At 43.2% G+C, this 13,423-nt stretch overlaps 1 protein-coding gene and 1 long non-coding RNA gene across 2 annotated transcripts in view; both read right to left on the bottom strand.

Annotated features, from left to right (window-relative positions):
* Window positions 1–1,943: 1,943 nt before the first annotated feature.
* Window positions 1,944–4,727, bottom strand: HTR1F (5-hydroxytryptamine receptor 1F). Its single transcript, XM_054216556.1, has one exon. The coding sequence runs from the start codon at window positions 4,694–4,696 to the stop codon at window positions 3,596–3,598; it is 1,101 nt and encodes a 366-aa protein (XP_054072531.1). The 5' UTR covers window positions 4,697–4,727; the 3' UTR covers window positions 1,944–3,595.
* Window positions 4,728–7,911: 3,184 nt separating this feature from the next.
* Window positions 7,912–13,423, bottom strand: part of LOC128915776 (uncharacterized) — a 112,427-nt gene continuing 106,915 nt past the window's right edge. The window contains exon 4 of the long non-coding RNA XR_008468749.1: window positions 7,912–8,121. This is a non-coding gene — a long non-coding RNA (uncharacterized LOC128915776). The remainder of the gene's footprint in view (window positions 8,122–13,423) is intronic.

Raw genomic sequence — 13,423 nt, 5'->3', positions numbered from 1 at the left:
CCAGTTCTCTGGGTGTGAGAAATCTAAACTGATGGGCGGATGGGTGGGCAGCAAACAGCAACAGGGAGGGCAGCTGCAGCAGGGATAGGGATCCAGGAAGCTTTGCGCAAAACCTAGAGGAGATGTAAACCCTTTCCCTGCAATACACACACACAATCTTCTAATGTAAATTAGGAAACCAGACATAAATTTTTCTATTTGCTGAGACTGAACTCTCACAGGGCACAGAGCTACTTGCAAAAAATCTTATCTCCAGTGCATAAAATCTTGCTCCCTCTTCCTCCTTGAATCCAGTACCAAGCTCCAGTGGATGCCTGTGTACCTCATGGGGAGAAGAAAGCAGCATCCCACAGAAATCTTCACCTTTATGCATTTTGGAAGAGGAAATCAAATTTTTTCTTAACGCGTCACCATGTATGGATAAATGATAGAGATGAAATGATACAGTGTGGGGTTGTGTGATAAAGTGTTCGGCACAGTGGATTCTCTTAGAGAACGAGTGATGAGTTGCAGTCAGACACCAAGAAATGATAGTACAGAAGCTGCAAGAGCTTTTAATAGTATAACTCCCTGCTCATTTGCTTAGATTTCTTGTAGTTGCATCTTCCACCACTGGGGTGTTGAAGGGTGAGCAGATACAGCTCAGTGAAAATGATACAAAAGAAACCACCCTGCATCTTGAGAAATGTTTAGCAGCTTAATTAGATTCAGAGTATAATACTGTTAACAATGCATAAATGACAGCTATTTTCTGTTTATCTACATATCGTTCCATTCTTTGAGTTTAATCCATTATTATTTAAATATGAGTATTTTAAGTATCTTTTCTCCTCGAAAGCATCTCCTGGTTTTTTTTCCAATTTGATTTCACAAAATATTGTCAAACTTCTTACATGTAAGAGGATAAACAATATACTCTACCCTCCAGTAGTCATAAAGGGAGAAGCAGGGGAGGAAGCCCTGCCCCTACAAATCCAATGTTATGACTCAGTAGTCAGGAAACGTGGGAAACAGAGGTCTTCAATCTTAAATGTTTCAGTGGGGGTTTCTTTGCTGCCTTCTGCTAATCCTTTTAGAAAGCTGAATTCCACGGCTCTTTCTGGAGACAGTAGAGCACAGCTGATGTTTAAAGCAGTTTTTTTTTTCTTTCAGCATAATACAGCCATTGTCAAGGTCATGGAGCTGCAGAGGCTGTGCTCTGACTGCAATGGTAGTAAAGTACGCTAGCTTGCACTGAGCATGAGCCAAATTCCATTCTGTCGCATCCTAGTATCTTCAAAATGTATCTGTGCTACTGCTGCGCTAGAGCTACATGGCATGACAAGTGAGCTTTCCATTAGATTCCTGGCTGGGTTAAAATCAAGCAAAATTAAAGCAAGTGCACTGTTCCTAGTACTTCTGAATAGCTTCTCATTTGGACCTTGACGTGAAAGCAGAATACAGTAAGTCGTAAGTGACAGAAACAAATTAGTTAAATATCTCAGATTTCAGACCTCGTCATCTTGCAAGAAACACCTCAGACAGCTGTTGTGTCAGCTGGTAGCTAGTGAGTGAAATACAAAAATTATGGAATTCCAGCGCTTGTAATACATGGGAGTGAGAGGGGGAGAGAGAAACAACAGTGATGGCTTCTCTCTGGGTTTTCTTGTCTAATGCAAACCGCTGAGAGTCTCTTGGAAGAACAACTGCAAACACTGGTAATAGCTTTCCCAAACTACAGGTGTGCATAGTGATCTCATGTCTCAGCTTCTTTTTGATGTCCCTAAGCTGCTGGCCCATGTGCCAAATCAGAGTGCCTTTGCAGGAGGCTGCTGCTGATGACAATAGTGCTTGCTCCTGTAAGGAGCCTCAAATCCCGATTCCTCCTAGACAGCGTTGAATGGCTGGCAATGAATTCAAAGCCGGGGTCTTCGTGACACAGCCTGAATCTGTTTGTCCTGAAAAGTGCACAGCCCATCCCCGGGCTTAGATGTGGCTCTTAGCGACTCATCTGCACTCAGGGGTAAAAGCCCACTGCTCCGTTAGTACCTTTAGCTGTTGGCAAACTTGCACTGCTGCTTTTGAGGAGAGAGGTATTCTTGCACTCATTAGGGCTGTGGTTTGGCATCTAGAGCATGTAAATCAAGATTGGCCAAGGGGGCATCTTTGAGACCTTAGAAGGCAGCCCACAAAGGGATTTGTTCATTGTGGTTATCTTTGACAGAACCAGCTGCCAGCGCTGGCTGAAGTGCCTACAAGGTCTTTTTAGCTCTGCTGGGACTGGGGACATGGAACTGGGGGATGGATGCTCTGGGGGAAGGAGGGGTTTAGAGGTGACAGGCAGTGAGCATCCCACAGAATCCCCTGCCGAGGTGTGCACTGCAGACTGGGTCGCCCCCCCTGCCCTTCCTGGAGAAGCTGCTGCACAGCCGTTTCCAGAGAGCCACGCTGCCAGCACTGTGGTCAGTCTCCGCTTTCTCACATGCCTGGAAAAAGGGTGCACAGCCCTAATGCTTCAGGCAGTCGAGAAAGGACTTGGAGGACATCAGGCTGCTGGGGGTGAAGGGCTGAACATACTGAGCCAGAGCTGTCAGCCCAAGTGTTTCATTAGGTGACCCTCAACCAAACCTCACTAAGCCACACACCATCATCAATGCTCCGGGGGGCCCTGAAACAAACTGTGTAGCTGGATTTGGTACTGAGAAAGTCCCTGGGGCCATACCTGGCCAGGCGTGTGAGGTAGGAATGAGGACATGAAGAAAGGAGTATCTCATCCCCTCTAACATCTCCATAAGGACCAGCTGCTCTTTATGAGCTTAACTCTCCCTAGTCCCTACTGAAGCGGTGTCTCAGAGCACTGGGCACTACATGTACCCAGCTCACCGGGGGTGCCCCAACTGTCTGGCTGTCTCTCTTGGGGCTATGTCCACATCTGTCATGGGCAAGCAATGGCTCGCTATGAAAATGGTAACCCATGGAAGTGCCTTGCCTGCTGCTGGGCTGCTACAAGGGCATAACACAGGGAAGTTCTTCATCTCTGGGAGAAGGCAGGGCTGCAGCTGCAGCTAATCAACATAGGATGATGCTAGATATGTTTAAAGCTACTACCCTTCGCTGGGAATGGCTTGGCTCTATGTTGCAGGCCTGTGCCAAACTAATAAAAACACGTCTTAATTCCAAGTTGTATTTTCTGTCTTATTTGTGATTAGGGTTTAAAACCTGTGTGTTGTTTTACTTAAAATTTCATTGATGATTGAGAGTTATTTGCCTTTTTCTGAAAAAAAAAAAAAATTTCTTTCTTTGTCTACTTCAAGTGTATATTTCCTTCATATTTAAGGTAATACCTTATGCTTCAAGCTAGGCAGCTGTGCAAATCCCAACTGGATCAGAGCCACAATATGCTACCTCTTTTTTCCAGAGCAAAACTGATCCCATATGATCCATCTCTTAAAACCTGGGCAATTTATGCTCCCAGTACTACTGATACAAAAAAGTCGTAATGTAAATACAGAGTCTTGGTGCTTTTCCTTAAATACAACAAATGTCATCTCAGTTATATAAATTTATACAGGTTAAAAAAACAATTAGTATATTCTCCTTACATGAACAAAAGCTCTTAAAGATATTGCCTACACCGCACAAGCTTCTGGAAGGCTTTCTTGAAATCTTCATTAAAGATTGTGTAGATTAGAGGGTTAATAAGGGAATTTATATATCCCAACCATGCTAGGAAATTAGACATGTCTTCTGAGATGTAACATCTTTCACAGGTATTAACAACTACTTCTTTTACAAAAAAAGGGAGCCAGCAGATCACAAATGCCCCCAAGATCAGACCCAGAGTAGTTGCTGCCTTTCTCTCTCTTGTGCTAGAAATTCTCTGTTTTTTCCAGGACTTCTCGTGCTTAGATTCAGACCTGGGACTCCGTAGGGTGATATTGATTTTATCGCAGTCTACCAGGGGATCTGATGTCTTCTCCGCTGTGCTGGGCATTGAAGCTGATTTGGTGCTTCTTTCACCTGCGTCCAAAAGCACTTGTCCATTTACCTCTTCCCTTACAATCCGGCTGACGCTTCTTCTGTGAAATGTCTTGGCTGCCTTGTATATCTTGTAATAAAGGATCAGAATCAAGGCCAGCGGGATATAGAAGGCGCCAAATGTAGAGTAAATGGTGAAAACAATGTGGTCATGTTTGATGATGCATTCGTCATCCCTGCTGGTTGTCTGGTGCCGCCAGAACAAAGGCGGCATGGAGATAAAAATGGATATGATCCATACCACTGCAATCATGATGCCAGCATGCTTAGGTGTCCTTTTCCGTGCATATTCCACAGCGTCTGTGATTGCTCTGTACCGGTCCAAAGCAATGGCAGAGAGATGCAAGATGGAACATGTGCAGCAAGTAATGTCCACGCTCAGCCAAATGTCACACACCACTTGCCCCATGATCCAGGTCTCCTTTACAATGTAGACAATGCTGAAAGGCATCACTAGGACTGCCACAAGGAAATCAGTCACTGCAAGAGAGCAGATTAAATAGTTGGCAGGGTGGTGGAGCTTTCTTGTCACAATTATTGCAGTCATCACAAGAGAATTGATGGCTGTTGTCATTAGTGCAAGCACAGACAGGGTAATGGAAATGAGAATCTTGGATGTCACCCATTTGAACAGTTCTTCTGATGTACTGTTCTGTTCAGTTGAGTTTATTAAATCCATGTTCCCTTTTAAAGGTGATCTTTACCCGTAGCAGTTACCTGTTGGAAAAGTAAAAACATTCAGAAAGTGCATCGTCAGTCTCCAGGAAGTCTTGATTTTTGTTGTCTTAGAAGACTATGGGCCCCAAACTTACAAGAACCTCAGACTTATCATTAGAAGTGATTCTGATTCCGGACAGAGATTTTCCTGGCTAGCACTACATGGGATGCTCTGCCTCCAGAATAGGGGCCTCCTCTTTCTCCTTGGTCGTGCTGTTGGAAGGGCATGTTTGTATGGCAGGGGAGAGGAGTGTGCTGTGGCGCCTGAGATGGCACTGCCCTGTGGGCTGCTGCATGGAGAAACCAGCGTGTTCCTCAAGCAGGGCAGTGGCATCATTGTGGCCCCTGGGCTGCTGAGCCAGCCCTCCTGCTAAATGCTTACTCTGACTGGATTGTAGCGGAGCCTTGAAACTGGTTAAACGTGGACAGTCTCATCCTAAAGGAAGTACTAATACTGCTTTTCGGCTAGCCCTGTCTACTCCGCTAAGCAGTGCAATGACCGTTGAAAACTTTAATCCACAGGAAGCGGGCACAATACTTCTTTTTTCTGTATAAACTCCTTTTTCCCCATAAGCATGTGTGTCTTTCCTTATGTATAGAAAACCATGGGCTTTATAAACTGGGACATAGTTTTCATGAGAAAACAGAAACGTGAAACATTGCAGTACAATGCAGTACAGGAGAAGAAACAGTTGCATGTTGAAAGTTTCATTTTAGTGCTTCCTCTTACACAGCTCTAAAATGAAACAGCTGAATATATTTTAAAGCTTCAAATGGTTGGCATATTGTCGGAATGAAATATTACAATAGATTAGAATCTTGAGAATATCATTACTTTTCATCAAGCTTTGCTATTCTGTGATTGCTGACATAGAAAACTGCAGAAAACTTGGATGCTGGTTGTTCTGCTAATGACTCTCTACAGAAACAGTATAACTTCTCTTATGGCTCTGCAGGAAGCAAAAAGCTGGGAAATACTGATGAAAAAAATTTCGGTTATGTTCTGGGTGTGTGCACCCTATTTTCTTATCAAGAAGAGTTTCTGAGCGCTCTATGGACTGCAGCTGAACTAGGTGTTTGTAGCTTTTTAGACTAGAGCTTGTAACTCACATAAGAAGATGAGATTTTGTCCTGTTACAAGTTTTGACCTGCAATTTCTTGTGTGTGTAAGATCTACCTGATGAACACCTAAGTGGGATTTTGTCTGACAAATTTTGGGGTGTAGTGAGTGGGGTGCATTTCTGTTGCTTTGGATGCCACATGTAGGGAAATATGTAAAATAAATTAATAATTTTTCTTAGGAAAAAATTAACATAATTAAAGCTTTTTGGTATTATGCTGGAGTGGCTTAAAAAAAATCTCATATACCATAGATAACCTTGGACCCAGCTCAGTAATTTGGTTTGATATTCTAACCTAGGCAGTGTTTAATATGCTATTGACCTACTCAAAACGTTTTTTAACATTGCTTGACCAACATTTAATTGTGTGGAAGAACAAGGAAAGGAAATGTATTTTATGTGGTGATATTTACAAATGCTGGGCATAATCTTGTCCTGTACATGAGCTAATTACAGCATGCATGTGCTCTCTTTCTCTCTGTGTCCCTCTCCCTGAACTTGAAATACACTTCATGCACATGAAAATAGATCTTTCCTCATGTCGGTGTCACCTTAAAACCTTCTGAATCCACAGTAATTGCTAGTTTGCAGATATTTTTGTCTATAGCTAGCTGCCTTCCAGAGAAGAAATAGACACATATAGTATTTTCTGGCGAATGTTCAACTTCTGCTAAATAAATCTTCATTTTTGAGCTTGTATAAATACATGGGGAAAAAAAAAAGTTTATTGGGAAAAAATCAGACTTCTGTTGATATCCAGCAGTTGATCATATTTTAGAACAGTTACTCATTATGGTTCATTACCTTATGAATTTCTAATCTTTGGATGTTAGTCCTTAATTGCAAGCAAGCAAAAAGCAATTGAGAGATAATGAAAGCTGATTAATAGCTTTTGAAAGATTATTCAGTTTGAGGCCACGGAGTAAGGAAAATAGTATGGGTGGGTTAGCAAAACTGGTGTGTAGGAATAAGTAGGTTTCCTTAGTGCTGCAGTGATCTGGAGGCTCTTTTAAGAAGCATGGAAAGTGCTTGGAAAGAAAGCAAAGAAGTGATGGAAATGTGCGTACTTGCCATGTGCATTGATTATGCTTCTCTGTGTGGTTTTAAGATTATCAGCTGGTACACCCACATTTCATTCAGGCTGCTAGCATAGAAATACAGCAGTAATGAAGACTACCACACTGAGTTTTTTGTGTACTACTGTTAGATAATTGTGCTGGCATCTCCTGTTCGTGAGACATAACCTGCTCTTTGATCTGGGCAGATGCCCTCTGGTTCCTACATGGAGCGTTAAGACCCTCTTCTGTTGCCCTTGCAGCCCCGGCAGGAGGTGTCCAGAGTGGTCCCCATGGACTGTTGTGTGCAGACCAAAGAGCGGGGCTCCATCCAAGGGAGACAGCAGTATGGTGACAAGGTCTGCCCTCCAAGGTAGTGGCTCCTTTTGAGGTTACAGAGCCATTCAGTGGGCTGTGCTGCTTAGGACTGCCAGTTACACACAAGGTATGGTGGCTTTCCTGTCCGAGTGGGATGGGGGTCCTCTGCTAACTGTGGTGGGAATTTGCGCAAGGTTATTGGGTGATCATTAGCTATAAAAGTTTTATAAATATGTGGAGTTGAGACACTGGCAGCATTTAAGGATTGCTGCTTCTCTCTCTTTTGATCACTTCCAGGATGAATTTATTCTGGATTGTCTCTTGCTAAGTTGAACTCAATTCAGTCATTGGCCATGACTGGCTTCTGTCCTCTGCAAGCAACCGAACCACTTTTAGGAGTATGAAGGATATTCCTGTAATCAGTGCACTGGATTAGGATGCAGGAGAGTTGGCTTCTGCTCCTCTGCTGTAGGCTTTCCCTGTCAATTTTTGAGCAAATTCATTGAAGTGCTTCAGTTAGTTCTCTGTAAAATAGCTAAAGGAGTACTTTCCTGCTACCCTACTTTGCATATTTGCATTGCCTTCTTTTAGTAGCATGAATTATCTCTTATATGTGGAGGGAAGATCTAATCTCAGGTGATACCCCTGGGTGGTGTGGGCATACTGGTGTAATGACACGCTGTACTTCCAGCTTGGACTTTGCTGTTGTCCCCCTGTGAGTCTACCAGCTCTTGCCTCACGGAGCAGGCACAGTCCCTCTGCCCCGTGGTGTGGCCATCTCCCTGTGGCCACATACTTGACAGGAGACTTCAAAACGAAGCATGGAAGACTTGGAGCTCTCTTCTCTGAGCAGTGAATTTACTTCGGTGAATGAAAACAAACTTGCAGCCAAGCTGAAATGAAGAGAAATCTGTATTTCAACAGTTATAAAATGGGTTCAGCAGTGACAGGTAACTGTTTTCAAAGCAATTATTACAGTCCAAATGTCTTTAAGGCTACTTTTGTGGAACTGGCAACTCAGTGCCCCTCTTGAAGGACTAAACTGAATCTATCAGTTTATCATCGATATATAAAATTCCGTAGAATTGCTCTTGCTGCAGTTGGAAGTGTTGTCTTTTATTATTACCTTTTCAACATGCAGCTGTTGGAAAACTTTTGAAAGACTTGAAGCTTTGATTGCATTATATTGTCCTGAATTTAAGATTGGTGAAAATGAAGTCTTGTACTTTATTGATCTTAAGACAGTAAATTATTCTATAATTGCCATTAAAATACAAGTAGGGTATTTCAGTTGACCCATTAAAACATTAGCCTTTGATTGTTGAATAAGAACCCTGTAAACAAAGGAAGCTGCTGTTCACCTAAGATAGCATGTCTGTTATCTTGGATACATGAACATTCTTTTTGAGGAATTAGCCACTTCTACAAATCTTTTTTTCTTCCCTCCCACATATGGCATGTTAAGGTCACCAGAACGTAAGTACTTCCTTCTCTGTAAAAGCACATATATCATCCTACTCATCTTGTTTAGCAGGCATGGGGGAAAATGTCTGTGCAGCCTTATCACAAAAGTAAACATTGAATTTGTCTAGTGGGCACTCAAAGAAAAGGAAATGTTGTTGGTGCTCTCAGTTTTGCAGGAGCATATGTGTGTATTATTAAGCCCAAACCCACCCATTTATGTCCGAGATTTACAAAATAGTAATAAGATTGATCTTGTTCAATAGCATTAGTCTGTCCTTACAGGCTTGCAAAACAGCACTCCTCTGCCTTTGAGTAAACCTGGAAAATAATATGGAACACGGGTTGCTGGAGTAACATGGCTGAAAATGCCTTTGGGAAGGGCATCACGATCCTGCTCTTTGGGGTTCTGAGTTTAGACTGAACTACAAGTTTACAGCTCTTGATTTTTGGGCCTGGTTTGTTTTATATTGCTTTAAGCACAGGCAGTGAGAAAACTTGCTGATTAGAGTTTAAGTACTGCTTTTGAATACAAGTTTTCTGAGTGTACTGAGAGGGGGGTGTTTGCTTGCTTTTTTCCATGTGGGTTCCTAGCAAAATGTGTCTTTTATTTAAAAACCGTAACAGTACTCAGAAAGCAAAATGAGCAACTGATTGAACTAGGGGTATTTAAAATGCTACAGACATAATAGCCTTTGTGCATTAAGTAAATACAAAGTTGTGCCAGTGGCACAGGTAAATCCTCCTGTGTCTCTCACTCAAACAGGCTTCAGCTGGCTTTGAAATGATGACCTGTTTCACCTGCTAGCAGGATCCCTTGCTCTATTGGCCAAACTGATCTGTAAGCCAGTTAGAAAGGTCTAGCTTTCTTGCTCAGGTGGAAATGGGTCCTACAAACTTATTTTCCCCAATGAAAGGGAAGACTGTACTTGTTTTCAGCTATCCTGGGTTTTTTTCATTTAGTCCTGTATAGGCTGACCAGATGCTTACTAGAGGTAAGACTGAAATAACCGTAGAAGGGTAAAGTAGTTGGAAGTACCAGCCTTGCTTGGGAGCTAAAATTGCTTTTGAAACCAGTATTTATGAGCTTGTAAAAATCCTTCCTAATGTGGCTGTGTGTGTTTAGATACCAACCCTATGATATACTTATGACAATTAGCTTAGTGATGATCCATCATATTAAATATAAGTAGAGGGAAATAATCCTCTTTTGGATTAAACAAATCTGTCTAAGAACGGTGAGCTTGTACTTGGATCTGATAAGGGATATGTACTTTGTTGAGCCTAAACTCTAGCATCCCAACAGATGAGGAAGAGGAGAGGAGCACTTTCACTTGATTCTTAGTGTGCTGTCCTTAAGTTCTTTTCTTCTAATAACTCTTTTTAAGGGTCCTAAAGCTATAGTGCATCCCCTGGGACAAGGCAGGGGTGACTGGCAGGTTTGTAAGAGAAGTTACTTGCCAGCTGAAGGCAGCTGCTGCAAACCTGCCGTTCCTGGAGTGTAAAGTAGATGTCTATCAGCAGTTTGAAGTGCGAAGCAGAAATCACAAGACTGCCAGCTTTCCATACCCAGTCCGTGTTTCTGCATGCTTAAGACATCTTTTTTCTTTCTTAGTTTTCTTTTTTTCTTTAATCCTCTGTATCTGCTACTTAAGTGGAGGTAGCGTTATGAATCTGTCAGCAAATATCTGTATGTGCATGCTGAAGCAATGCTTTGGCTTCCCTGTTTTGGGTGGTACCGTCTCAGTCCATGGAACTGGGCACATTCTGGACTGAAATGTATTGGTAGGCTGGGGGAGTATCTCAAAAGCTGTTTAGGTTTTGCTGTTTGAGTCTCCATTAACTGGAGCTATCATTTCCACTTGTAGAAGGTCACAACAGACCCATTCCTAAAAACACAGACCACAAATAACTGATAATCACAGATAAATCAATTGAACTAATATCATCTAAAGATAATATGGAATTCTGCCTCCCAACCACCCCTCAAGAGAAGCACAGGTAAATCAGTAGGCTTTGCAGTGTGCCCTGGATATCAGTTTAACACATGAAGGAAACAAATCTGAGAGTCCTGGAGAACAGGTGCCTCCAGCTTAGAGATGCACAAGTCCATTTATTGCCTGAGCGCTGGTGCTCTGATTTCCTACAGAATGGCAAAGAAAAGTCCATTTCTGTGCCTTGAAAGCAAGGCACAGAAGTTGCGTAGTAAACCTGCATTCGATGCTTTTCTTAGCCATGTTACAGTCTAAGAGTCCTTGTGTTGGCAAAATGATATGCTGCAGTATGTTTTGTGTCAGGCACAACAAAGATGATGCTTGCTTTAGTTTTCTGGATGGCTCTTTAAATTCTTTCAGCCAACAGAAATAATCCCAAATGGCTAAAATGACAAAGTCTGACAGGCTTAGCCCTGAAAGTTACCACCCCATATGTCTGCTCTCTCATGTTACTGCTCCTGGAGCAAAATCAACTGGAGGGAGGTAGCGCTTCCACTGAAGCAGCTGAAATACGAAGTCTAAGGACTTGCTCAAGCTGCCAGGGAAGGTGAACTTGCCCTCTGCCACTGGATGCAGGCAAGAGAGATGCAAGCACCAGCTCTGTCAGGACCAAAACAAAGGCAGTAATCTCTGGTAAAGGGGTAGAGTGAAGCACTGAAATAGCTTCTGTCCTCATCTCCCTGATGTAATTAACTCACCTTCATGTTTCCTACTGAGGCTGTACAAATTGCAGCGTGCTGGCTGTGACTCCTTTGACACATCTCCCTCCAGGAGGCTTTGGTCCTTGCTTCATTACTTCATGAGCGTTACCAAGCGCACTGTGTTTTCTAGTCTGCAAAATACCAGACTCTCAAAGCCCAAACCTGGCAACCCTACGTGCCAGAGGCAGGTAGCTGAAAACAAGTACAGAGGCTCCTGTGCCTTTGTCATGGGGAGCAGCTCCTTGCCTCCTGCATTTCAAAGGTGTCACTGCAGTTCCTGGGGAGGTACCGCTTGAGCTAGCTTTAAACTCAGGCAGGTAACCACTCTTCTCAGTGGTGCCCAGGGACAGGACAAGAGGTAACGGGCACAAACTTGAACATAAGAGTTCCACCTCAACATGAGGAGGAAATTCTTTACTTTGAGGGTGGCAGAGCACTGGAGCAGGCTGCCCAGAGAGGTGGTGGAGTCTCCGTCTCTGGAGACATTCAAAACCTGCCTGGACGCGTTCCTGTGCAGCCTCCTCTAGGTGACCCTGCTCTGGCAGGGGGTTGGACTAGATGATCTCCAGAGGTCCCTTCCAACTCCTACCATTCTGTGAACCATGAGCAGGGAGCTCAGCAAAACCTGTCTGTGAAGCAGTGTTGCTACATAGGTGGGATTAGTCTGTGATGCACTCCTTGATGCCGTTGCCATGTTCTCTACTTGCATCTGTTAGACTGCAGTGTAGCCCTATGCTGCTTGTCAAGCCTGCCGGGAGGATACCTCCCCTGCTTATTGTCATCATATCTGTAGCAACTGCCGCATTTGGTATATGGAAGAATGATGTTCAGAAAGTAATTATGCATTCCTTGCTGCTTCTAGTGTTGGAAGTTGAGGGTTTGGTTTTTTGTCTCCTTTTGGAAAATTAGTCACTCATCTGTGTTTGCGCTTTATTTTATGTGCCTCTGCCATCTGTTTTAATCTAGCTGAGGGGGATGGGAGGGAGGCAAGCCAGCTTCTCAGCCAGCCCTCTGGGTGGCAGGGGCCGGGGGGGAGCGGGAGAGGAGCAGCAAGAACAGCATGGTCCGCAAGATGACAGACTTGCTTATATAAAACAGTAAGCATGCCTCCCAAATGCAGCTTCAGTTGTTGAGTGACTGGAATGTGAACCTGTTATGAATTTGATCATTTTGGCTAGAGAAAGGGAAAATTTCAGAACCGTATTCATAATTCTCCAGAGGAGATGGCAGTGACTTATTTCTATAATTCATTAGATAAGGGGTTTCAGTTTCCTCTCTTATTTGAGGCTGGTCTGAATCCCTAGTCCAGAGCTGTCAGGATAGTGGCCTGGATAGTTGCCTCTTATATTGTATATGGTGTGGAACAGCCCCAGAGGACCAGGTCCTGGACCGTAGTGCTTGTGGGAGCTGCTTCCTGCCATCTCTTCTGCCGCTGATGTTCTGAGTTCTGTAAATAAATATCTCTGAGAAATGAAGCAGTGTCTGGGCACCCCATTCACCTGTGTAAGCTCTACAATGAGCAAAATGGTACCTTCATGATGGCAAGCATTCTATACAGACAGCCAAAGTGCCATGTAACCATGTGGTCAGCACTCTGTCCTTGGAATTACATACCCCTTTGGATGGGTGGTCGGGATCTGAACTTAGGACTTTCCATATCATGAGTGGGCCACTCACTTCCTATCCCTGCTCTTTGGCACCTATCCTTACTTGAGCTTGCATCTAAGAGCCTGAAAAGTTCCTTTCTGTATTAAGAAAAGATGTTTAAAAATTTTATTTTAGTTCTGTTGAAGAAAAAGCAAGGTTTTTGTTTGTCTTCTTTGTTTCAAGTTTTTCTTTGGATTGGCAATGTATCAAAATGACTATTCACCCATCTCTCTATATAATTTGTACAGCTAGTTTCACACTGTAGGAGTTGCTTGCTTTAATGATTAGCAACAAAATTTGTACAGCAAAGTGAAAATGCGGAATGCTTTTGCTTGTGTTTCAAAACACTGCCATTCACATTAAGGTCTTGAAGCCTGTAGGAATCACAAAGC

The sequence above is a fragment of the Rissa tridactyla genome, chromosome 1 (genome assembly GCF_028500815.1).
Source record: "Rissa tridactyla isolate bRisTri1 chromosome 1, bRisTri1.patW.cur.20221130, whole genome shotgun sequence".
In the NCBI taxonomy this organism is placed as follows: domain Eukaryota; kingdom Metazoa; phylum Chordata; class Aves; order Charadriiformes; family Laridae; genus Rissa; species Rissa tridactyla.
Note: the sequence above shows the minus strand (reverse complement) of the source record. Positions and strands in the feature narration are given on the sequence as shown.